Source organism: Carlito syrichta, unplaced genomic scaffold (assembly GCF_000164805.1).
Source record: "Carlito syrichta isolate Samal-C Ts95f unplaced genomic scaffold, Tarsius_syrichta-2.0.1 Scaffold67773, whole genome shotgun sequence".
Taxonomy (NCBI): domain Eukaryota; kingdom Metazoa; phylum Chordata; class Mammalia; order Primates; family Tarsiidae; genus Carlito; species Carlito syrichta.
The window spans coordinates 309281-335910 of NW_007011869.1; the positions used below are offsets into that span (position 1 = coordinate 309281).

A 26630-nucleotide genomic window follows, 5' to 3' on the forward strand; every position below is an offset into this window, starting at 1 on the left:
CAAAAAAAAAAAAAAAAAAAAAAATTCCAGAAGGAGAGAACAAAGAAAATGGAGAAGAGGAATGTATTACATAAATAAATTTAAATAATTTCCCAGAATTGAAGGACTTCACAATGAAGAGACATAACAAATAATCAGCACAACGAATGGCAAAAGACCCCAAATCTAAACACATAGTTATGAAGTTTCAGAACACCAAGAATAAAATTCTTTAAAAAAACAAGGGGAGGGGTGGATGGAGTAAAAATACTTTTTCCTATTCTTCCCACCAAGTACAGCTAAAATTGGAGTTGGACTTTATGTATACATGTAAGATAGAAGGTGGCAAACCAGGTAGGGAACTTGGTAGAAGAGGCATGACATAATGGTGAGCTCCCCGAGTTTGTTTTTTGTCTCATAATCCCAGACTTAGGACTGGAGAAGCCACCAATTAAATAATAACTGCTCTAACACCATGGAAGGAAACTGTAGCCCCACTTCCACCACACCAGCAAAGGCCAAGAGAGGAGCCTAGAATTTCACTTTTGCTGGCTGTAATGGGTTGCCCCTCTCCATTCCTGCTGGGGCGGTGTCAAAGAAGGTTGCAAGGACTCCCACCCCTACTAATTAGTAACAAGAAAACCCTTTCTCGGAGTTATCAATGAAGACAGAAGACTGAGTGGGCAACCTGGACTTCCATGCCCACCTGGTAGCAATGAGGCAATGTCTCCTCTTCCATTGCCAGACTGATGTCTGAGGAGGCAAGCTAAAACAGAATATTTAAATAAGATCCAGCGTTTCATAACACAATACCAAAAATGCTCAGATTTCAGTAGAAAATCACTCATCAAACCAAGAACCCGGAAAATCTCAACTGAATAAGAAAAGATACTTAGTAAATACCAACAATGAAATGACAGAGATGTTAAAATTATCTGACAAGAGATTTTAAGAAACTATCATAAAAATGCCTCAACAGTTAGGAACATACTTGAAACAAATGAAAAAGTAGAAACTTTCAGAAAAAAAAAATAGAAGATATAAAGAAGAGCCAAATGGGAATTTTAGAACTGAAAAATACAAAAAACAAAATAAAAACATGAACAGATGGGCTAACAGCAAAAAGGAGAGGACAGAGGGAAGAAATCAGCAATCTTGAAGATAGAACAATAGAAATTATCCAATCTGGAAAACAGAGAGAAAACAAACTGGAGAAAAAAATTGAACAGAGCTTCAGGGACTTGTGAGGTTATTACAAAAAAATCTAACATTTGTGGCATTGGGGGTCTCATAAAGAGAGGGAAAAAAGCGAGGGGGAAAGTTAACTACAAAACAATAAAACTGAGACTGATATCAGACCTCTTTTTTTTTTTTTTTTGAGTTGGAGTCTCACTCTGTTGCCCAGACTGGAGTGCAGTGGCCGCTCCTGGCCACTGCAGCCTTGACCTGCTGGGCTCCGGAGATCCTTCCGCCTCAGCCTTCCAAGTAGCCGGAATTACAGGCATGTGCTACCATGCCCGGCTGAATTTTTGATGTATTGTAGAGATGAGGTTTCGCTGCCCAGGCGGGTCTCGAACCCGCGGGCTCAGGCAATCCACTCACCTCAGCCTCCCAAAGGCGCGGGATTACAGGCTGAGCCACCGAGCCCGGCTGATATCAGACTTCTTATCATCACAACTGAATGCTAAGGGTTCCTGCACAATGTTTATATACCTAACTCTGAATTGTACCCCACATCTTTATAATAACATTTTTTTTAAAAAAACTGAATGCTAGAAGAAAGTGAAGCAATGCCTTCAAAGTTTTGTGGGAAAATGACTTTGAACTTCAAAGTTTATGGCCAAGTATGAGGATAGAATAAAAATATTTTTACACATAAAGACTCAGGAAGTCTACTTCCTACACAACCTTCCTGAGAAAGTTACTCAAGGATATGTTCCATTAAAATCATGGAAAAGGCTGGGCACAGTGGCTCACGCCTATAATCCCAGCACTTTGGGAGGCTGAGGCAAGAGGATTGCCTGAGCCTATGGGTTCAAGACCAGCCTGGGCAACTTGGTGAGATATCTCTACAATTAAAAAAATAAAATTACCAGGTGTGGTGGCACATGCCTGTGGTTCCAGCTACTTGGAAGGCTAAGGGGGAAGGATTGCCTAAGCCCAGCAGGTTGACGATGGGGTGGCTGTGAGCATGCCACTGCACTCCAGCCTGGGCAACAGAGACTCTGACTCAAAAAAAAATAAAGTAAAAAAACCCATGGGAAAACAAACACACATACAAAACAAAAACCTGGGAACCAGTAAATAGTGTATATAATCACAGAAAGCAATGAAGGGAACTCCCAACATGACAGTTATGCATGATTTGAAAAGGAGATGAAGGGCTTTAGGAAGATGGTCTCCTGGGAGGGGGGAAGGAGGCAAAAAGTAGACTCAATGGAATTCCTAATGGAGATTTTGAAAAGAAAAAAATTGAATATATGATAAAGTAAAATAGTGAAATGAAAAAAGTAAAACTTCAGTAAAAAGAAAAAGCTGCTACAAGGAAAAAGTTATAAAAGTACACTGTTTGGCTCTGCAATGAAGAATATTTACATAGTCATTAACAGGTGTTTATTGCTTTCTACCTTTTAGAATCTAACTATAGATAAAACACAAAAAACTCAATTATGATTACAGAACAGAATTCAATGTTACCAGCTTTGACAATATAAAAGACCAGATGACAGAAATTGGGAGGTTAATGTTGAGAAAGAGGGCTATAGCAAAGGATATTCTCTTATCTAACAGTTTTTTTTTTTTCTTGAGTCAGAGTCTCACTCTGTCGCCCAGGCTGGAGTGCAGTGGCACACTCATGGCCCCCAAGCCTCAACCTGCTGGGCTCAGGTGATGCTTCTGCCTCAGACTTCCAAGTAGCTAGAACTACAGGCGCATGCCACCACGCCCAGCTAATCTTTCTTGATTTATTGTAGAAACGAAGTCTCACCAGGTTGCCCAGGCTGGTCTCAATTCCCTGGGCTCAGGCAATCCTCTCACCTCAGCCTCCCAAAATGACGGGATTATAGGCATGAGCCACCGTGCCTGGCCATCTAACAAAGTTCCAATTGATATTGTTTCTAGTTCATGGAACAAGTAAAGGTTATATAAATTCAGAAAACTAGCCAACAGAGAAACTAAATTATACTAGAAGTAGGAAGGACAGGAGTTGAACTTGGTGTAGATGATCTAAATCCTCATCTGTCATAGCAGCACATTAGCAGGTAATGTGTGAAATCGATTATTTTTAAAAATGCCCACATAACATATTATGTAGGTCTGGAGATAACAATCAGAAGTGACTAAAAGTAGTTGCTAAAAGTGAGAGTGATGGGTGGGGATGTGTGGGACAGTAGATTTTTGCTTTTCCTAAGTCCTCTTGTAGTGATTTGAGTTCACTGGTTGGAGCTTTCTAAATAATGTACATGCATTACTTCTATTTTGAAATGAACATTTGAGAAAAAAAGAATTTTAAAAAGCATAAAAAGGACACTCCTGCCCACAACCCTCCTCCTCCCAAATTCCCCTATCCCTTCAGACCTACTGTAGCAGAATACAATACAATTAGGGAAACCTTGCAGTTTCTCTTCTTGCTTCTCCCTTAAATGCAGCCTCTGCTCCAGTCAAAATGGAATATTTGTTAGCCCAAACAAGGCATATTTACTCCTACCTCCTTGCTCGTGTTCATGTCTCCCAGGCCTGGAAAGCCCTTCCTACTGATCTCCACCAGTTGGAATCCTCCCTTTTAAGGCTCAGCTCAAATTCTGCCACCTCCAAAAAAGTCTTCCTTGTCCCCTGGTAGAACTTTCTCCCAGGGTGGGGGTAGGGGCTCTCATGAGTCTTTATTTGTGCCTGTAATTATGATACTTAAATGTACTTTCTTCAAGTACATTATTTAGGTCAGTGCTTCACGCTCCCAACCTTGTCACACCAACTACTAGTGATCTTACTAAATACCAATCTGATTCTCACTTCCCTGCTTCAAACCCTTCTGCAACTTTCCATTGCTCATAGGGTCAAAGCTAAGCTTGACTGCCTGGATTCCACTTCTTTCACTGCATGGGACAATGCTTGCCCCCACTGAAATCTGTGCACTTTTACACTCTTTGCTTAACTTTGGTTAGGCAGCTCCTCTGCTTGGAATATTGTTTCCTTCCTTTCCACAGGGTAAACACCAACTCCTCTTTCAAGACTCAGTTCAAGTGTCCCATCCTCTATAAAGGCTTTCCTGCATACTCCCTCCAACCTGTCCCACCCTGGGGAGAACCATCCAACACTTCCTATTGCTCACTTTGCTTCATCTAGATTTCCATTACATCATCTACCACACTTAGTGCACGTAACTGCTTAATTATCTGAGTCCTCAATCAAACTATGAATTCTTAGAGCGCAAGTATACCTTATCCCCAGAACCTAGCACAGGATCTGACACACGGCAGGAATTCAACATATGCTTGAACAAATGGATGGAAAAATGATGTGAGTGAATATAGGAAAGAGCAAATGAGTAAATGAATGCTTATACTAATTAATGCATGAATGAATAAGTGAAGTTATGAGCTAGTGTAAAAATAAGTGAATGAATGCATGAATAAGTGGATGAACAAACGAATGAGAAAAATAAGCCAATAAGTAAATGAATGAAAAGTGCCAGTGTGGGCATGAGAAAAAATGAATTCCCACCTGTCTTGCTTCAAACCCACCAGGAAGACCTTCTGTCCTGCTCTCCACCCACCTAAATTGCACACCAGTGCTAACCTCCTTTAGATTACAAGGAACAAAGACACACTCAGGTTAGTGATGGGGATTTATTAAAGCATTCACAGGGAAATAAGGAAGACAAGAACAGCTACAAGGCAGCCTCACAGAAGAACAGAAACTTGAAAATGGTTCTCGATCCGAAGCAGCTCTAGAGCCTGGCTTATCTTGTCACCCCCTCAGCTGCAGGCATCTGTTGCTCCTTTCTCTAGTGCTTCTCAAAATGGTGACTCAGCTACTTTCTGGCTGTATTTATACTCCTACTGCTACTAACTCCTTTCTGCTCCCCTTGCTGCTAGCCTATGGCTTTTACTGCCTTGCAATGTCTAGGCCTCCTGGCTCCTGCAGCTTCATGGCTCTTGGGGCTTCAGCTACTACCAATCCACAGCTTCTATGCATTGTAGCTTGTTTGCCTTGTAACTCCTGCTGCCTCTTCGATTACTGTTGCCATGCTGCCATGTGGTCCCAGGTGCCTTGTGGCTCTTGCAGTCTCATCGCTTCTGCTGCCTCAAGATCTGGTCTATTCAAGCCTTCCTCTGCTTCAAGGATCTCAGTTTTGTCTCATGGTTTCTGCTCCTCGTGGCCCCTGCTACATTGTGGCTCCTATTGCTTTATGGCTTCTAAGTCCTTTTGGCCCATTGTTGCCTTGATGCTTCATGGCCGCTGCTACCTTATGGCCTCATGATCTCAATCATACAAATGTCTCATGACCTCTGCTCACTTATAGTTTCTGCAGCTTTCTCTGTTTTTGCTGTTTAGTTTCTGGCCACCCGCCATCCACCTCCGCTTCTGCCTCATTAAATACTCATTAATTGTTCACTTCTTCAGAATGCCTCACATTCAGCCTCCCTGAAAGATCTGGTTGTTTCATACATTTGCCATTTGATACATGCCACCTCTATGAGGTAGAGTCCTTACACCAGTCCATCTAATAGGCTGCTGGCCAGCCTAGAGATTGGCTGCCATTGAGTCAGAAATTATCCCAATCTAGCCATCTATGGCCAGGATTGTGAGGTCACATGGTACAGAGCATGACAACTTATGCTAAAGAAACCCCTTAGAAGGGACTGTGGGCATGGCTGGTTTGCTGAGGGTTTATAGAAGGGGGCAGGGTAATTCGCAAGCATTTTGTTTGGCCTGTCCAGTACATCGACCTTCAAGGCTCAACCTGAGTCCCACCTTCTTCCTGACCACCTCTGCCTGTCCCGATCTGCAAAGGGATAGATCAAGATCACGTTTCCAGAAACAATGTGAAAAGAGAACTTAGATTCCACTTCTGGCTCTAACAGTTCCTAAATTGGGACTTTGGGAAGTTAAGTCTCTGAGGGCCTCAGGAGGGGGTTTGGGAAAGTCTCAAAGTTCCCTGACAGGTCTAACATTCTGGGCATCTCACTATATGATACTGCATAAGGGATGGGAGTCTTACCTGGGAAAGCCCTCAAAAACATCTCTTGAGGTAGGAAAGAGGAAGTTGGGATCCTGACTTGGAAGAGCCTCATTGCACACAGGAGGTGCTTAGCCAAAATTTATTGAACTGGATGAATGAGTCAATGGCTGGGTGGGGGGTATGAGAGCACACAGCACACAAGATGTTTAACTTGAGGGATGAATTCCAGTTGCTGAGAAGACTGGAAGGAGATTCTGAGTCAGAGATGGATGAGGAAAGAGATGACTGGGATAGGGTAGGGATCCTGGTTATGCAATGGGTACTCATTCTATCCTCTCAGTCACCCTCCACATCCAATAAGCAGTCACGAAGTCCAGCTTATCATCTGCGTTTAACAGTTCACACTTCAACACCTCCAATCCATTTCTAGTGGCCCTTGCCCTAGTGTAGACCTTCTGATCATTTCAATAGTTTCCTAACTAATCTTTTTGTCTCCATTCTCCCCCTCACAAATGCATTCACTCATGCATTCCTTTATTCAAAAACTTCATTGGGTGCCTGTTTTGTGTTAGGCACTGTGCTTTTTTGCAGGGGACATAGTGGTAAGCAAAATACCTCCACACCCACTTTTGTGGTGCTTACAGCTTACTGAGAGATAAAATAAGCAAATACAATACTGTGAGATGAGATGCATAAGGAAACTAGGCACGGGCACATACAGCTTGAACATCTAACCCAATGTTTCCACACTGGTGGGCTAGAAACAGGTTAAATTCACAACTGGAGTCCCCTGCTTAAAATCGTTTCATGCTTCCCCAACTGCCTTCAAGCTATGGTTCTCAAATCTGGCTGTACCCTAGTCATGTGGTGACCTTAATCAGCATTCAAGATTTCAAGGCCCCACCTTAGACCTAATAAACTTATAGAGCCAGAATGCCCCAATGTGTTTCTGGTGTACAGCCAGTTTAGGAACCAGATTGTCCAACAAGATAAATCTGAACTCTGTAGCCAGGCATTCATGACCTTCTTCCAGTATGGTTCCTGACTACCTCCCTAGCTTTTCTGGCTGTTCTTCCTCCACTTCAGAAATCTTTATGCTTCAGTATTTCTAAATTACTTTGCTGCTCCTTGACTTCAGGTCTTCATGCATACTACTTTCACTACCTTGAAATTTCTTCTATTTCCTTAACTGGCTAATTCCTAACGAGTCCCTCAAGACTCAGTTCAGGTGTCACCCCCCAACTAGAGGATGCCTTTTCTGAATCTTCCCCTAAGCTAGATGCCCCTTCTGTGCTCTCAGAGTGCTTATCACACTGTATGGTTAATGGCTGTTTTACAAATTGCCTCCCAAACTAGACAGTGAGCTCCGCAAAGGTAGGATAAAAATTTGACTCATTTTTGTGATCCTGGTACACAACACCGTGACTTCCAGAGTAAAGTGCACAACTACAGGTAGATACTGTTTTGGAGTACTCTTCAATTACTTAGACCAAGGTTACTGGATCCAGAGTATACAAGGGAATTAAACTAATTCCTCCAACAAGCCCTGGATATGCTACTTGGATCCAGCTTGCTCTTGGAAACATACCATGGTGTCCCGCCTCCTCTGAGCACAGCCTTTACTGACATACGTTGCCCTGCAATGACAAGGGGTGGTGGGGCATGATAGAAAAGAGCAGGGGGCAAGTACTAAACAGGTCTGAGTGGAAGTCTAGGTTCTGCCACTAAACTACTGTAACCTTGGACAAGTCATCTCATCTCCTGGAACCTCAGGACTTTAAGTCCTCAGAGCTCCTTTGCAGCACATGTGTTCCTGTATGCCATGGCCTTAGTCCAAGGCATCTCACGTAATCCTTTCCAACCTGCAAGGTAGGGGTTAGTTATCTGGTTATTATCCACACCTATTGAATAAGATTTCCAGAGGCGGGACCAAAGCAATTTATTTTTAAAGAGCTCTATATCCTTTGGATGTGGGGGTGCAGCAGGGAACTGTTGCTTCCCATTATAAGCCCTTCTGTACTATTTTTTTTTTTGGACAGGGTCTCTGTCACCCAGGTTGAAGTTCAGTGGTGCTATCATAGCTCACGGCAGCCTCAAATTCCTGGGCTCAGGTGATCCTCCCACCTCAGTTTCCCAAGTAGCTGGGACTACAGGCAGGCACCATGATGATGATTTTTTTTTTTTTTTTTAGTTCTTGTAGAGATGGGATCTCGCTGTGTTGCCCAGGCTGGTCTTGAACTCCTGGCCTCAAGCAATCCTTCCCCCTTGACCTTCCAAAGTGCTGAGACTAGGTATGAGCCACCACACCTGGCCCTAAACCATTTTATTTTGTATATATTGCTTTGATTTTTTTTTTTAAAGGAAAAAGCTTCAAAAATTATTCTGATATACAGCCAAGGTTGATAATCACCATTGTAGCAGAGAAAGCACTAGAATGACTTGAAAGACCTAGGTTCAAGCCCAGGCTGTTGCCTGGTAGGTGGGTCACTTAGCCTTTCTGGGCCTCAGTTTCCTCGTCTGTAAAGTGAGAGAATAGCAATGGTTACCTTTAAGTGGCTGTGGTGATCTAGATGCTGACCAAATTGCTTCAATATAGGCATTTCATTTACTCTTCCCTTCACTGACGCAAGGCGTTTATTAACTCCTTTTTTTTTTTTTTTGAGTTGGAGTCTCACTCTGTCACCCAGGCTGGAGTGCAGTGGCACACTCACGGCCACCCCAGCGTAGACCTGCTGGGCTCCAGCGATCCTTCTGCTTCAGCCTTCCAAGTAGCTGGCTACAATGCCTGGCTAATTTTATCTATCTATTTATTTATTTATTTATTGAGTTGAAGTCTCACTTGGTCGCCCAGACTGGAGTGCAGTGGCCGCTCCCGGCCACTGCAGCCTCTCCTGCTGGGCTCCGGTGATCCTTCCGCCTCAGCCTTCTGAATAGCCGGAATTACAGGCATGCGCTACCATGCCTGGCTGATTTTTTGATTTATTGTAGAGATGAGGTCTCGCTGCCCAGGTGGGTCTCGAACCCGCGGGCTCAGGCAATCCACTCGTCTCAGCCTCCCAAAGTGCTGGGATTATAGGCTGAGCACCGAGCACAGCCCACTAATTCCTTTTATAGAAGAAACTGAGGCTCACAGGTTAAGTAACTTGACCGAGTTTATACAGCTAGAATTTGAACCAGGTCTGATCCCCAAATTGTGCTCTTCCATATATGCCAAAATTTGTCAAATTATGGCACATACATCACTGGTGGTATGTGACTTCTTCGGTTGAACACAGACAAATTTATTTTGATAGTTATGTTTTAAAATATGTATTAGAAAAACATAATTAGCACATCAAACCTGTGATTTCACAAATATCACTACTTAGGATGAAAATATAGATAACAATGTTAGACTCAGATTACCTCAAGAAAAATAATGAGTGAATAGTACAGGAGGGCAATTTGGAAGATCCATTTAAAAACAAATATATAAATATCCTATGACTCTGCAATTCCACTTATAGGAATCAACCCTAGGTAAACATTTAAACACACACACTTTTACACAGGCTCCTATATAGTATTTTGTAATAGCAAAAACTGAAAACAGTCTTCATGTCCATCACAAGAAAATGGGTAAGTAAAATGTGTAAAATGTGGTAGAGTCATGACGGCAATCTATACAGCAATTACAATGAATACACTGATCTACATTAGTAACATGCATGCATCTCAAAAACATTAAGAAAGCAAATTGCTAAACAATTATTCAATACGTCATCTGCATTATACACACACACCATTTTTGATGAATTTATGTATGTATGTAAAAGTATTAAAACAAAGTCAAGATGGGAGACAATAAACATAACAGCCATTGAGAGGAGAATTGGAGAGAGTGGCTAATAGTTGAATGAAGCTACCTTTATTTGCAACAATCTAATTTCTCAAAAGGAGAATGAATACATGCATTACTTGGGTAATTAGAACTATCTTTTATTTTTAAAAAATTTTATTATTTTTTATAGAGACAAGGTCTCGCTATATGGCCCAGGCGGGTCTCAAGCTCTTGGGCTCAAGCAATCCTCCTGCCTCAGCCTCCCAAAGTGCTGGGATTATAGGTGTGAGCCACTGCACCCAGCCAGAACTCTTTTAAAAAGCAAAAGCAACATACAGATAAGAATATGAGAAAAGTCTGATGGTATATGCAAATGAGTGAAGGCTGAGCTCATCGCACCAGGCTTTGCTGCCTCCACATGGTCCTTACAGCTAATGAGGTTAGTTCCCAAAAAAAACCTCACATATTAGGCTGGGATGCAGCCCAGCCTACCTCTCCCTATTTCCTCACAATCCAGGTTGGGGCCCAGGTACCTGGTTATCATATATGGTTGAAGCTATAGGCTTTCTCAGACCCTCCACTTACCAGTTAAACTCCATCAGTGCCCTGAAAATTTCCTACTAACCAGGGCATTCAGCACCTTCCAGAGACTCCTTCTGTCCCTAATAGCTGGGATCAGAAGTAATCAGAGGTCCAGGCATGAGGCTTATATTCTGAGGAGTTGGCACCTAGTGGGCTCTAAGAATGGGTAAGGCCTCCGTGAGGAGCTTGACATCATTAAATCCTATGAGGTAGGTAATATTGTTAGCCCCATTTTACAGATGAGGAAACTGAGGCACAGAAAGGTCAAATGACTTACCCAAGGTCAAACAACTAGTAAGTGATAAAAAGTGGGACTAGAACCCATACCTGTCTGTCCCCAGAGCCCATGCTGTTCCTAGTGCCTGACCAAATCCTACCATTTTGTCAAGGTCCAGCTCAAATGTGACCTCCAGGTAACGTAGAGGTTATCACCCTCTTCTCAAATTCCAAGTACATGACATTCAGCTAACTACAGCAATTCACGAACCCATTGCATCTCCTTACCAGGAGGGCAGAGATCACGTCTGATTAAACCCTGTATTCCAAGCACAGAGCCTGACAAATAGAGGGTGTTCAGTATGTGTTTGATGAATACATGAATGAATGAATACATGAATGAGTAAATGAAGGCAGTTTCAGCTGACTGCCCAAGATTCCTATGATGTCCTGAGTACCTTTGCCCAGCTCTGGGGTGCTGTCATCCTAAGCTCTCTTGGAATCAAATTCTATATCTGATTGAAGCAGCCTAGGCTCCTTCTAAAACAGGACTCCAATATCTTTTATTATTTTGCAAACACACCCACATGCACACGTGTGTGGACACACATATACACACATACATACTCACACACACATAGCAGGCAAGGAGCCCAAGGGACTCATGATATGGGTTATGAGGGGGAGGTCGGGTGAGGGGGGAATGTGATGTACAGAAGGCCCTGTTCAGCTCCGCACCTCCTTCCAGAGGCCAGGATACTCCCTGTCACTCAGGAATTTTTGCTACAGACCTAAATCACCTTTGTTCCTCTTCATGCTTGATAGCAGTGCCTAAATCCCATGACTACACCAAAAAAGGCCAGGAGGTAGGGGAAGATTGGGAGCCAAACATCCAGAGTTTGGGAGGGGGCAGCTTAGGGATCCAGACAGGGCAGGAGGGCAGAACTACTGCTACTGCTCATTGGGGTTGGGGTTGGCATCTGGGTACTTGGTGAGGTCGAAGGTCAGGACTTTGCTGATCACACAGTCCCCTTGCTGAAGGAGGAGGGAGAAAAAGAAAAATAAAATTGTAAGGAGAGAATTAAAAGGGGTCTAGCGCCCCAGGACCAGGGGCCTCAAACCCTCCGCCCTACGTACCTGCCCAAAGCCCAGGCAATGGTTCTCTCTGGGTATGAGAGGATGTGCTTGGTCCCATGTGCCTTCTTTCCCTGCCTACTTCTACACTCTCCTCCTTTCTCCACTGTCTGGCTGCCTGTGCCTGGCCTTTCTACCTGTCCCCAAATGCAATGGCCCTGCCCAACTGGACTGGCTAAGCCTCCAGGGCAGGGCTTCAAGCCCAGATGGCTGTTTGGGACCTGATTCCCTACGCTCCCCCGCCCCCTTGCCCCTCCACTGCAGCCTTCCCTTCCTGCCCTGGGAAGTCAGGCAGGGAGTAGGGCTGGCACCTGAGCCAGGCCCTCCCTACCTCAGGATAGACTCCAATGAGGCTCTCAGCCTTGGTGTAGAACTCCTCCTTGAGAGAGATGACGATGGCCTGGAAGTTGCAAGTTGACTGCTCCTTGATGTAATTTGCCACCTGTGGGAGGGGCCGCCAGGCACTTAGCAGGGCTTAAGCCCTAACACTCCACTGTATTTTCCAGCCACAACCAGAAGGCAGAAGGGGTAGGATAGGAAGTAGGGGGTGGGGAAAAGAGAGGCTGAGAGAAGGAGGCTACTGACTACCAAGGTGTGGATGACCCTGGGCCCAGACTGCCAGGCAGAGAGAGCAGGCAGCAGGAATGGCTAAGGTACACTCAGGAATTGCTCCCTGAAACCCAGCCCCAACCTGAGGGGCCTCCCCCCGTGCCCCACTTTCCTTGCACCCACCTTGCCAATGTTGGTGTTATCCAAGGCAGCATCAATTTCATCCAGGACGAAGAAGGGGGCTGGCTTGTAGCTGGGAGGGAACCAGTAGGTAAGCTGACACTGAGGGGGGAGGGGATGGCAAGGCAGGGTGGGACAGGCCCAAGTCCTATCCAACAGGCCAGCTTCCCACTCCACTTTTTCAGAAACTGAAAATGTAGGTCTTTATGTTGCCTGAGCCACTAGGAGCCAATACATCAGCTGAGCCCTCCCCTCTGTACCCAGCCCTGTGCTCTAGGATCCTGTAGAACCACAAGAAGACATGGTCCTCTCAGGAGCTTCCAGGCCAGCTGGAGAGATAATGCAGTCCTAGGTTCTACTCATACTGACCAAGCCACCTAGAGGTCTACCCCACCCCAACATATACCATGCTCTATCATGTCTCCTTGCCTCTGCACACACTGCACCCTTGGCCTAGAATTCCTGCTGATCTCCTTGGCAAACTTTTGCCCATCCTTTATATCTCTGCTCAAGTGTTACCTGCCCTTAAAAGTCTTCCTTAGCCCACTGATACCCACCCCCCAGACTGGGATAATATACCTCCTCTGTGTATCCACAGCACCCACGCTCACCCAGTTACAACACTTAGCACACTATTTACGTGTCTGGCTTCTACTAGACTGTGAGATCCTCTGGGGCTGAAGACCATTTCTGAAACAACTGTATCTCCAATCCCTCTGCAGGGTCTGGTACAGAGCAGCACTCAAGAAGTGCTCACAGAATGATGCTGTACAATCAAGCACTAAGTTGAGTCAGACTCAAGTACTACTGGCATTCAGGAGGGGGTGATCATGGTATGTCACAGTGGTCAAGGAGGGCTTCCTAGAGGAAGGGAAGGAGAATGAGGAAGTGTAAAGGGGTGGAAGATGAGAGGCAAGCTAGATTTGCATGGTAAAGGCTTATTAGCCAGCAACCATGTGAGCAAAAGCTTGGAGGTAGGACTGAATACATGCAGGCGTCAGTGAGGACATGCTGAGGACATGCCAAGTACATGAGGGTGGATGGGGAAGACAGGTCCAGGAAAATAAAGGCCAGATACACTGTAGTAGGTAGTGAAACAGGGACACAATCGATTCCACCAGAACATCTTCACCTCTGCAGATCTGCATATCCTTGGGCCCCAGAGTCTCTGGTGGCCTCAGTTCAGCCTCCTGTTCTGGGGGGACAGCCTTACCTGTGGATGGCAAAGAGCAAGGCCAAAGCTGCCACTGTCTTCTCCCCCCCTGACAAGTTGTCCATAGGCCGGAAGCGTTTCCCAGGAGCCACACAGTTGTAGTTGATGCCATCCAAGTAGGGCTCCTCAGGGTTCTCAGGGCCCAGGAATGCCTGTGGGAAGGCAAATGAGTCAAGATCTGGATGTAAGTCTGGATGGAGATGGGGATATGAAACCTAGAGGGAAAGGCAAGCAAGGATTTAGGAGCTCCAACCTACCTGGGCACTGCTATTACGGGACAGGGCCTTATAGATCTCATCAATGTTGGTAGCCACAGATTCAAAACAAGCATTGAAGCGGTCAAAGCGCTCCTTCTTGATCTGTTCGAATGCCTGCTTGGCCTTCTTTGCTCGCTTTCGCGCTGCCTCAAACTCTGCCAGGAAGAAAAACAGGAGACCCCTCAGTGCCCTGGCTCTGTCAGAGCTGAGGAACACACCCTGGCAAGAATGATCTGCAAAGGATAATTCAGAACAGGGACAACCCTATTGAGAAATAGAGAGAGAAATGCCTGAAGAGGGTCCCACAAGGATTTGTATCCAGTGGGCTGGCCACCAGATACAGTGTAGAGTAAGAAACATGGGCCTGGAGTCACATAAACATGGATTCCTCCCTGGGCTCTACCAGCAACCAGCTGTTTGACCATAGACAGGTCATTTACCCTCTGGGAACCTCAGCAGTTTTCTACTCTACAAAACAGGTATGATAACCCCCACTGTTTAGGGATCCTGGGAGTTTTAAGTAAGAAAGCTCGTAGCTGGGCACGGTGCCTCATGCCTGTAATCTCAGCACATTGGGAGGCAGAGGCGAGAGGGCTGCTTGAGCTCAGAGATTTGAGACCAGCCTGAGCAACATGGTGAGACCCCCATCTCTACAATAAATCAAAAAACCAGCCAGCCGTGGTGGCACATGCCTGTGGTTCCAGCTACTTGGAAGGCTGAGGAGGAAGGATTGCCTGAGCCCAGTGGGTGGAGGCTGCAGTGGCCGTGAATGTGCCATTGCACTCCAGCCTGGGTGACAGAGCAAGGCTCTGACTCAAAAAAAAAAGAAAGAAAGAAAGAAAGAAAGCATGTAAAAACAGGAGCTGCCGTGATGTATAGCAGGCCCGTGGCATACTTCTAGCTTTCTGCCCTTGTCTTAGGCTCAAGTAGAAGAGAAAATCTTACCATCTGAGGTCTCCTGGAACTTGTCTCGGACACTTTCCAGCTTTTCCATGGCCTTCATGTTAGGGGCAGCAATACGCTGAAGCACACTCTGCTGCTCATTCAGCTTCTGCTGCAGTGTGTTCATCTCCTGCTTGATCTCTTCCTCAGCCTGGGCATCCTGCAAGCCCCAGGCCCAGCAACATCAAGCAGGGCCTGCCCCCTGCACTCAGGCCCCCACAGAGATGACTGATCTAGTGGGGAGTGGGAGCCTGCTCTCATGCAGAAAGCAGATTCTTCTACCTCAGCTCGGATCCTTCCACAGTAACCATTCCTATCATCCCTGGAAATTATAGGCTGAGACCACTTTCTCACCCTTCCCCCAGGCCCTGCTAACTTGTCTCTCAAGAAGAGCAGCTGGTGGTGCCCCTCTCTGGCTCTCAGCCCAGGCCATGAGCCAGCACCATCCCAGGGTAACCTAGAGGCTCCCACACAGGCTGCTCTGGACTCTACTTACAGCTCCACAATGAATAAGGCAACTCACGTTTCGACTTAGATCACTATATCTGAGCAATATTGCAATCCATGTCTGGGCTTGTGCCTTTCTGCTACTTTCACTCAACAAACATTTACTGAATGCCTACCAAGTCGCAAGGCACTGGGGCCATCATGTCCTCACAGAGCTCAAAGGTCTAACAGAAGAATGTATGGAAGTAAACAATCAGAACACCGTAGGATGAATGTGAAAACAACAATAAGCAGACTTGGCTGGGCGAGGTGGCTCATGCCCATGATCCCAACACTTTGGGAGGCTGATATGAGAGGACTGCCTGAGCCCTGGAGTTCAAGACCAGCCTGGGCAACATAGAGAGACCTCATCTCTACAATAAATCAAAAAATTAGTCAGGCATGGCGCCACATGTCTGTAGTCCCAGCTATCTGGAAGGCTGAAGTGGAAGGATTGCCTGAGCCCAGCAGGTTGAGGCTGCAGTAGTGACAATGATAGAGTGAGACTTTGACTCAGAAAAAGAAAAAGAAAAAAAGCAGACAGTGTTGAATCACTACACAAGAAGGGCACCAAACGCAGACTCTGGGGCTAGGGAAGATTTCCAGGAATATTTAAGCTAAGGCCTACAGGGTAAATGGGTGAGCTCAGAGAGAAGAAACAGTATTCTATGTGGTCGGGAGCATCACAGGTAAAAGCAGGGGGGAAGGGGGGTTGCTCATAGTTAAGTCATTGAACTGAAAGCAATTCTAGACCGGGCTCAGTGGCTCAGCCTGTAATCCCACGCTTTGGGAGGCCGAGGTGAGTGAATTGCCTGAACCCATGGGTTCGAGACCTGCCTGGGCAACTTGGTGAGACCTCATCTCTACGATAAATCAAAAAAATTAGCCAGGTGTGGTAGCGCGCACCTGTAATTCCAGCTACTTGGAAGGCTGAGGCGGAAGGATTGCTGGAGCCCAGAAGGTCGAGGCTGTGGTGGCTGGAAGCAGCCACTGCACTCCAGTCTGGATGACTGAGTGAGACTCCAACTCAAAAAAGAAAAAAAAAAAGAAGGGAAAAAAAAAAAAAAGAAAGCAATTCTAAAGAATAATCAACCTTAGGCAAGACACAGTGGCTCACGCCTATAATCCCAACACTTTGGGAGGCAGAGGTAAGAGGATTGCCTGACCCCAGGGGATCGAGACCAGCCTGGATAGCTTGGTGAGACCTTGTTTTTTACAATAAAAAAAATTAGCCAGGTGGGGTGGTGTGCACCTGTAGTTCCAGCTACTTGGAAGGCTGAGGTGGAAGGTTCACCTGAGCCCAGCAGGTCGAGGTTGCAGTGGCCGTTAGCATGCTATTGCATGCACTCCAGCCTGGGCAACAGAGTGAGACTCTGATTAAAAAAAAAAAAAAGAGTAATCAACATTAATAAATTTGGAAAATAAACCAAAAGAAATCAATACGGCAATAGTAGCAACTGTGCATGGGTATGCAATGTGCATTTATGCACGCATATAAGTGTGTTGGGGGAGGGCACAAGGAGAGGAGAGGCTATATAGACAAGAAGTCAGACTATGAAGGGCCTTATAAGGTTTACACTTTGCTCTAAAAGAGGTGAGGGACCACTGAATGAGTTCAAGAACAAGTAGAATATATCTGTAATGTATATACAATATATATGCTTTTTTATCTTTTATTTTTATTTTTTTGAGTTGGAGTCTCACTCTGTTGCCCAGGCTGGAGTGCAGTGGCATGCTCACAGCCACCGCAGATTCAACCTGCTGGGTTCAGGTGATCCTTCTACCTCAGCCTTCCAAGTAGTTGGAACTACAGGCACGTGCTACCATGCCTGGCTGATTTTTTGATTTATTGCAGAGATGAGGTCTTGCCAAGTTGCCCAGGCTGGTCTCGAATCCATGGGCTCAGGCAATCCTCTCACCTCGGCCTCCCAAAGTGCTGGGATTATAGGCATGAGCCACCATGCCCAGCCCAATATATATATTTAAAATGTAAACATATTTACATTTTAGAAAGCCCCTCTGAAGATCTCTATATGCTGTTGTGGAATGGTCTCTGGGAGAGGTTTTTAAGTAAAATATGAAAGATACACAATAGTATGTTATCTTTTATCTAAAAGAAGGTGAAGAGAATACAAATGTATTTGCACACAAATATATTTGTATTTTAAGCATACAAAAACAACAAAGGATAATCCAAAAACTAAGTAAAAGGGTTACCTATTGAGAATGAGAGGTGAAGGGACAAGAATAGAAGCTAGAGTTCTCTTTATGTACCTTAATACTTTTGGTCTTAGAACCATATGAAAGCTGGGCTCGGTGGCTCAGCCTGTAATCCCAGCACTTTGGGAGGCCAAGGTAAGTGGATTGCCTGAGCCCGCAGGTTCAAGACCCACCTGGGTAACTTGGCGAGACCTCATCTCTACAATAAATCAAAAAATTAGCCAGGTGTGGTAGCGCGCGCCTGTAGTTCCAGCTACTTGGAAGGCTGAGGCGGAAGGATCGCCGGAGCCCAGCAGGTTGAGGCTGTGGCGGCCGGGAGCGGCTGCACTCCAGTCTGGGCAACAGAGTGAGACTCCAACTCAAAAAAAAAGAACCGTATGAAGATGTTATTCACATCTATAATTACAAAATAAATTAAATCAAAATGTGAAAAAAAACCAGGTGAAACAACTGTTGGGGAACAAGAAACTCACAAGATGCCAAAGATTCACTATAAAGATTAATTAATGACAAAGGCAAAAGTTAGGTTTAGCTTTGGGGAATCTAGCAATTGACACTTTAACTAAGGGATCAAATACAGCATCACTAATAATGAGCATATCCTGACATGATGCACTGCTTGGTGAGATGCCACATGAAGATCACCAATGAAATGTTCTTGCCAAAAAATACTTAACCTGAATCCACTGAGCTTCCAGACTAGACCAAATTTCTAATTTACAGGAGACACACGGGTTGGAAGAACAGGTAAACAATACTATAAAGAAACTGATATATCCATAATGTGAGATGTTTTCCAAGACAACTCACAAAGACTCATCGAAAGATAAACGCCACAAATAGAAGGTGAAGAGACTGTTCCATATTTAAAGAAACTAAAGAGATATAATAACCAAAAGCAATTTATAAATCTTAATTGGATCCTAGTACTAAAAATAAAACCTAAAAACTATAAAAGACTTTTGGAACACCTAGGGAAATTCAAATTTGGATTGGATATTAAATATTATGAAATAATTATTCATTTTCTTAGGTGCAATACAAAATTATGGTTACGTAAGACAATCCCTTGTTCTTAGCATGGTAAAATATTTATGGTTGAACTATGATGGCCACACTTTCTTGAAAAGGTTCAGCAAAAACAAAACTGCATTTAGTGTGGCAAGAGGAAGGAAGGGGAGAGATGACAGAGAAAGCAAATGTGGTAAAATATTCATTGGTGAATCCAAGGTGAAAGGTATATGGTTCACTGTTCTATTCTTTCAACTTTTCTGCAGGTTTGAAACATTTCAAAATTAAAGTTGGGAAAAAAATAAATTAAAATGCTAAAAAGAGCAATCCCTAAAAATGGAAAACAAAATAAAACAAAGAAACCTAACTATATATTAAGCTGGTTAAACACTCAGAGAATTCTTTTAAATTACTTTAAAACATAGAAACATGACTATACATGCCTAATGAGACATTCTTTGGCTTAATGACAAAAAGAACTTCAAGAAACTCAAACTATTTAAAACTGCATTCAACAATCAAATTGTTACTAAAAATATCTTACTGTGATTTTCAAACTATTATATATAGAGTAGGATAAAGTAAATATGTTATTATGCTAGTGTTGCTAGGATCCAAGATTTTCAGCAAGAATAACTGGGAGACTCAAACATAAAATTAATGATGTTAAGCCGTGAAAATTACACTTTCAATTTAAAGTATCAGTATGAACTTATGATGCATTTTTCCTTCAAAATAAAAAATGTAAGCAACCTTCTCGGGTCCCCTCCCACTATGGGAGCTTTCCTGTCCTCTCAATAAATCCTGTTTTCCCATCAAAAAATAAAAATAAAAAATGCATTTAGCAGTCCAATCTACTGAAAATTACTAGAAGCAATGACCAACCCAGTAGTCATGAACACTCCAGTATCTAGATGGTATTTGCTAAATAGCATTTCCCACTAAAAGAAATCAGAGTTTCTCAGGGAAATAGCTGATTCCAGGTCTGGGGTAGGAAATGTAGAGGATGGGCCTGGACATTAATCGAAAAGCAAGGTGGTATCAAAGACCATAAGGGTTATGTCAAAATTATTCAGAAGCTGGACAGGTGCGGTGGCTCATGTCTATAATCCCAGCACTTTAGGAGGTTGAGGTGAGAGGACTGCCTGAAGCCATGGGTTTGAGACCAGCCTGAGCAACTTGGTGAGACCTCACCTCTAAAAATTTAGCCAGGCATGGTGGCACGTGCCTGTAGTTCCAACTACTTGGAAGCCTGAAGTGGAAGTGGAAGGATCAACTGAGCACAGTAGGTCGAAGCTACGGTGACTGTGAGTGTGCTACTGCACTCCAGCCTGGGAGACATGGTGACACTCCAACTCCAAAAAAAAAAAAAAATTCAGAAGCCAAACTGAGTTACCACTGACAGCCTGAGCACAAAGAAGGGTAAGCCGGGCGAGGTGGCTCATGCCTATAATCCCAGCCTTTTGGGAGGTTGAGGTGAGAGGATTGCCTGAGCCCACGGGTTTGAGACTAGCCTGGACAACTTGGCAAGACCTCATCTCTACAATTCAAAAAATACAAACAAAAAACCAAGTGTGGTGGCGTGTGCCTGCAATTCCATCTACTTGGAAGGCTGAGGTGGAAAGGATCACCTGAGCCCAGCAGGTTGAGGCTGTGGTGGTTGGGAGCATGCCACTGCACTTCAGCCTGGGTGACAGAGTGAGATTCCAACTCAAAAAAAAAAAAAAAATTAAAAAAAAAGGATAATAATCACAACAGATGGGAAGACACCAAATATATTTAAATTCATAATGATATAAAAACAACGCAGGGCTGGGCGTGGTGGTTCACACCTATAATTCCAGCACTTTGGGAGGACAAGGTGAGAGGATTGCCTGAGTCCACGGGTTCGAGACCAACCCGGACAACTTGGCAAGATCTCATCTCTACAATAAATAAAAAAATAAGCTGGGCATGGTAGCACGCGCCTGTAGTTCCACCTACTTGGAAGGTTGAGGCAGAAGGATCACCTGAGCCCAGCAGGCCGAAGCTGCAGTAGCTGTGAGCGTGTCACTGCACTCCAGCCTGGGCGACAGAGTGAGACTCTGACTCAAATAAATAAATAACAACTCAGTGGACAAATCTTGAGAACATCAAGGAAACAACTCATTATTTCATAAACTGATAAAGGGTAAAACAATCAAGCATATATATCCTGTCTTTCCTATACAAACTACTTCAGGGTAACCAAATAAATGATGAGAAGTGCCTCTCTATAATATTCCAGCTAATAAACACAGAAGTGATAAGATAAATAAGATCACCATTTTGCAACCCCTGATTAATTAATAGCTGTAGGTAATGATAATCAGCGTCTTGAAGCAAACAAAAAGAACCATAAGTAGACATTATGTACCTTCTAATGGAAGTCACACCACCATCTGTGAGGAGCTGTGACCACAACAAAACAAGCCAACTCTAAAACATAAATCTAATCAAGGCTCTAGATCTGTGCTATACAGTATGGTCACCAATAGCCACATGCAGCTTCTAAACACATGATAAGTGGCTAGTGCAACCGAGGAACTAAGGTCTTAATTTTTTGGAAGTTTGGTTCATTTAAACAGAAAACCTGATATTCAATTCAGTTACTGGAAAACCTGTAAGTACATTTGGAACAACTTGGGTATGTGGATCTCCCTTTTTCAATTGTACATTTTAGGAAATCTAAATACAGATCAAGTATTTCTAAGGAAATTTTAGCATCTGAACTAAGATATGCTGTAAGTATAAAATATATACTGGATTTTGAAAACTCGGTACAAAAACAATTCATCAAATATCTCATCAATAAATTTTATATTGTTCACACATTGAAATGATACTCTTTTGGTTACTGGGCTAAACATAATATAGTATTAAAATTAAATTCACTTTTGTCTTTTAATTTTTAAAATGGCTACTAGAAAATCTAAAATTATACATGTGGGTCATTTTATCTCTATTGAACAGTACTGATGTACGTCTAACTACCTACTAGGAGCTACAAGGGACAGCAGAGCTAATTTTTTGGATTTTTTGCAGGGGAAAAGGAGACACACATTTTAAACACCACAGGATATAATGAGACAAGTACAGAATTTGGAAAAACCTTCAGGAAAAACAAGTCAACTTCAACAACAAAAAAAAATTGCAAAGAAAAATAAAAACAAATGGAGGGCAGTCATATTAAGAAATCATTTTTTAGGTATGATAATGATTCTAATTATTTTAAAGAATTCTTATCTCTCTTAGAGATACATTTTGCAATATTTACAAATGAAATCATAGGGTATTCCGAATTATTTAAAAATAACGCTGGGCTTGGCTCCCAGTACTTTGGGAGGCTAAGGCGAGTAGATTTGAGACCCGCCTGGGCAACTTGGCAAGACCTGTCTCTACGATAAATCAAAAATTAGCCGGGCGTGGTAGCACGCGCCTGTAGTTCTAGCTACTTGGAAGGCTAAGGAGGAAGGATCACCAGGAGCCCAGTAGGTCGAGGCTGCGGTGGCCGGGAGCGTGCCACTGCACTCCAGTCTGGGTGACAGTGAGACTTCAACTCAAAAAAATTAAATTAAATTAAATTAAATTAAAAAAAAATAACCTGGGGGTAGAAAGGAGGGATAAAGTATGTGTGGTTGCATATTAAACAAGTTTAGCCATGACTTGATAGCTGTTGAAACTGGTGATAACTATGAGGGCGCACTGTACTATTTTACTTTTGCATATAAAATTTTCCATAATAAAATTTTAAAAACAGGCTGGACTCAGAGGCTCACACCTGTACTCCTAACATTTTGGGAGGTAGAAAAGGGAGGATTGCTTGAGGCCAGGAGTTTGAGATTGGCCTAGACAACATAGTGAGACTCCATGGCTACAAAAAAAATTAAAAAATAAGCTAGGTATGGTGGCATGCACCTATAATTCCAGTTACTCAGGAGGCTGAGGCAGGAAAGACTGCATGAGCCCAGGAGGTCAAGACTGTAGTAAGCCGCAACCACATCTCTGTACTCCAGCCTGGGCAACAGAGCCAGACCTGGTCTCAAAGAAAAAAGAAAATCTAAAAATAACAACAAAAATCAACTTGAAGTAGTTCTCACTGGCCAAGGATGAACAATTTGAGCATCAAGAAGAAAAATGACTCCAACAGACTGAAACATAAAATACACCAAACATTTAAGTTTATAATGAAAACAAAAAAAACACATTGGTCAGTTTTGAAGGTTACAAGGGCAACCAAGTCATGATCCTGAAAGCTAGTAAACAAAGGGAAAGAATTAAGTATTTATCCTACCTTTCCTGTACTAACTATACTTGAAGGGAACTAAATACTTTATGTGGGAATGTTCTTTTTAGAATTCCAACTAATAAATGGAGGAGAAATGAAAGAACTAGCAAATTAGCATTTTGCTCCATGTATCTTTGGAAGCTGTCAGATGTGGCAGTCTCCATTCCTAGCCATGGAAGAGTATATTCTTGTTTATTGGCAAAGCTGTCACTCTTTAACTGGTACCAGATTATGATTTGCACAAGTAACATTTTTCATTGTTAACCTAGAATGTGCTGGGTTGTTGGGCAAACTTTTCTAAACTATTGTTCAAATGTTTTTATTTATTTATTAATTTTTTTTTTGAGTTGGAGCCTTACTCTGTTGCCTAGGCTGGAGTGCAATGGCATGCTCACAGCCACCACAGCCTTGACCTGCTGGGCTCAGGCAATCCTTCTGCCTCAGCCTTCCAAGTAGCTGGAACTACAGGTGCGCCACCACGTCCAGTTCATTTTTTTGATTTTTGTAGAGACCATGTCTCACCAAGTTGCCCAGGCTGGTCTTGAACCCCTGGGCTCAGACAATCCTCTCGCCTCGGCCTCCCAAAGTGCTGGGATTATAGGCTTGAGCCACCGCACCAGGTCTTTAAATGTTTTTAAAAAGAAAAAGAAAATTAGCATTTTTCAATGTTTACCTAATGAAGGCAATAATTACCAACAGCTACTAAAACCAATTTGTGAAAGTCCAATAGGGAACTTTATAAAAATGGATAGCGCTAATACCACCTGAACGAACCTTGTGATCACGGTTGTGTTCTTTTTAACTTTATATCATCTAAATTATCAAACGTACACAAAAATCCAGAGAAAAATATAGTGAAACCCCATGTACATATTACTCAGTTTCAATAATTATTTGGCAACTCATGACTAATACTCTGCCATCTATATCCCCAATTCATTTCTATACTCCATTATTTTGAAGCAAATCCTAGACATAACATTTCATCCATAAATACATCAGTATGCATCTCTAAAACAAGGTTTCTAAACCTTGGTACTATTAACATTTTGGGCAAGTAGTCTGTTGCTGTGGGGGTTGTCCTGTGCATTGTAGGATGTTTAGCAGCATCTCTGGTGTCTACCTGGTAACTCCCCAACTCCAGCTGTGACAAGTGGGAATGACAAGAGTATCTCCAAACATTGTCATATGTCTCCTGGGGAAACAAAAATACTTGCCCTCCCATTGAGAATCACTCCTATAAAAGATAAGGGTTTTTAAAAAAGAAAAGCAAAATACCATTATTATACCTAAAAATAGTAACAGCAATTTCCTAACACCATAAAATATCTGGTCAATGTTCAAATTGCCCTGTTTTATCAATTTTTTGAAACAGGTTTTTCAGCCGGGCTCAGTGGCTCAGCCTGTAATCCTGCGCCTTGGGAGGCTGAGGTGGGTGGATTGCCTGAGCCCACGGGTTCGAGACCCGCCTGGGTAACTTGGCGAGACCTCATCTCTACAATAAATTAAAAAATTAGCCAGGTGTGGTAGTGTGGGCCTGTAGTTCCAGCTACTTGGAAGGCTAAGGCGAAAGAATTGCTGGAGCCCAGCAGGTTGAGGCTGTGGTGGCCAGGAGCGGCCACTGCACTCCAGTCTGGGCGACAGAGTGAGACTCCAACTCAATAAATAAATAAATGAAACAGGTTTTTCAAAGCAGGTTCCAAATAAGGTACATACACTGCAACTGGCTGTATGCCTCTTAAGTCTCATGAACTCTATAGGGTCCCTCTCCCTCTTTTCTTTGCAATGGATTCAAGAGAAGTCCATACTTTCATGTGGTTGATTTCTCTTAGTTTTTAACAGTTCCCTCTCTCTCTTTACTTTTGTCTTTCCCATTTATTTATAAAAGAAATCAGATTTCTGTCCTTAGAGTTTCCTAGTATGGATTTAGCTAATTGCATCTTTGTGCTTTTTTGGGGGTGGAGGTCAGGGGGGCAAGAGGTCATGTAGAGACACGGTTTCTCTTTATTGCCCAGGCTGGTCACAAACTCCTGGCCTCAAGCAATCCTCCCACCTTGGCCTCTCAAAGTGCTAGGATTACAGGCATGAGCCACCAGGCCCAACCTACCCCTGTCCTTTTGACACTCCTCTGGCCCCAATGTTTCTTATAGTTGGTAGATATAAAAGGTTGATCAGATCCATGTTTGAGTTTTCGGTACAAATATTTCATAGGTAATGTTAAACACTGATCAATTTAACATTACAGAGAGAAAGAGACAAAGAACTGACATGAGGTGTCTACTGATGTGATGCAAAAGGAAGTTCACAAGTACACAGCACCATCTATGATATATGAGGGCTGACAATTAACCTCGTGAATTCATCCTAGAATGAGGGCTACATTGCTGAATATCACTATGCTCACCTTTGTAGTACTCCTCTTGGGAAGCTATGCACCGACACCAGCACTCATCTACCCATCAAAGCAATTTTGGAACTCATTTTCTGAAATGGCCAACAGAGCTGTCATCATATTCCTTTGAATATTTCCTTTATCTTTAGGTAAAGAAAAAAGTCATTGGGGGCCAGATCAGGTGAGTTGGGAGGGGTGTTCCAATACAGGTATTTGTTTACTGGTTAAAAACTCCCTCACAGACAGCACTGTGTGAGCTGGTGTGTTGTGATATAAGAGCTCCTTTAGGACCATTTTTGCACACAACTTTCTCATGCCAAGATTTTCAGTTAGGATTTTCCTTCTTCTCTATTGATGTTTATTTGGTCCGCTATGTTTCTCACAGTTCAGCCAAAGATTTTGACACACAATTCAATTAATTTTTACAATGTTTTCATCAGTTCTGCTCATTACTGGCTGTCCTGACCTCTCTTCATCAGTGACACTCTCTTCCCTCAGAAAAACACTTAATCCATTTGTACACTGCTGTTTTCTTCAAGGCATTATCTCCATAAATTTGTATTAATATGTCTCTAATTTCGCTTCCACTCTTGCCAAGTTTAAAAAGAAATTTAATGTTTGTTCACTGCTCTAATTCAAACTCTGACATTGTCACAAGGACAGTTCTGATGGCCATTCCAGAAAGAGTTCCAAAATTGCTTTGATGGGTAGACTAGGCGCTGGTGTTGGTGCATAACTTCCCAAGGGGAATACTTCAAAGGTGACTGTAGTGATATTCAGCAATGAGGTATGTAGTACTTTTTCTAGGATGAGTTCATGAACTTAATCGTCAGACCTCATATTCTTGTTAAAAAAAAAAAAAGAAAAACCTGAATCCAATCAAACCCTAGATTTATCTACATGTTGGTAGAAAATACAAGGGGTGGAATAGAATGCTAAGTAACATTATGGAAACATAGTCAAATTCTGAATGCAGAAAATTCTACAGTACCAATCACCCAATTTCTCCCATAAATAAATAGAAAGAAAAAAAATTAAAAGGGGTAGGAAAATGTTATAGACTAGCAGAGACCAATTTTAGCATATGGACCTTACTTGAATATTTTTTTTTTTTTTGAGTTGGAGTTTCACTCTGTCACCCAGACTGGAATGCAGTGGCTGC

At 43.1% G+C, this 26630-nt stretch overlaps 1 protein-coding gene across 8 annotated transcripts in view; it reads right to left on the bottom strand.

Moving 5' to 3' along the window:
• Positions 1-26630, bottom strand: part of SMC1A (structural maintenance of chromosomes 1A) — a 64063-nt gene that overhangs the window by 7599 nt on the left and 29834 nt on the right. For 4 of the 8 annotated variants that reach the window (XR_002481533.1, XR_002481535.1, XM_021709335.1 and 1 more), the window contains exons 20-22: positions 15057-15213; positions 14112-14266; positions 13855-14006 (exon numbers count right to left, since the gene is read on the bottom strand). Coding sequence is in view for 6 of the 8 variants with exons in the window: in XM_021709335.1 (XP_021565010.1) it covers positions 13855-14006; positions 14112-14266; positions 15057-15213 (464 nt within the window). In the remaining 2 variants the exon portion in view is untranslated. Of the gene's footprint in view, positions 1-11319; positions 11814-12243; positions 12355-12644; positions 12715-13854; positions 14007-14111; positions 14267-15056; positions 15214-26630 lie in introns of those variants that run through there. The other 4 variants (XM_008051924.2, XM_021709330.1, XM_008051916.2 and 1 more) reach the window with 3 other exon arrangements.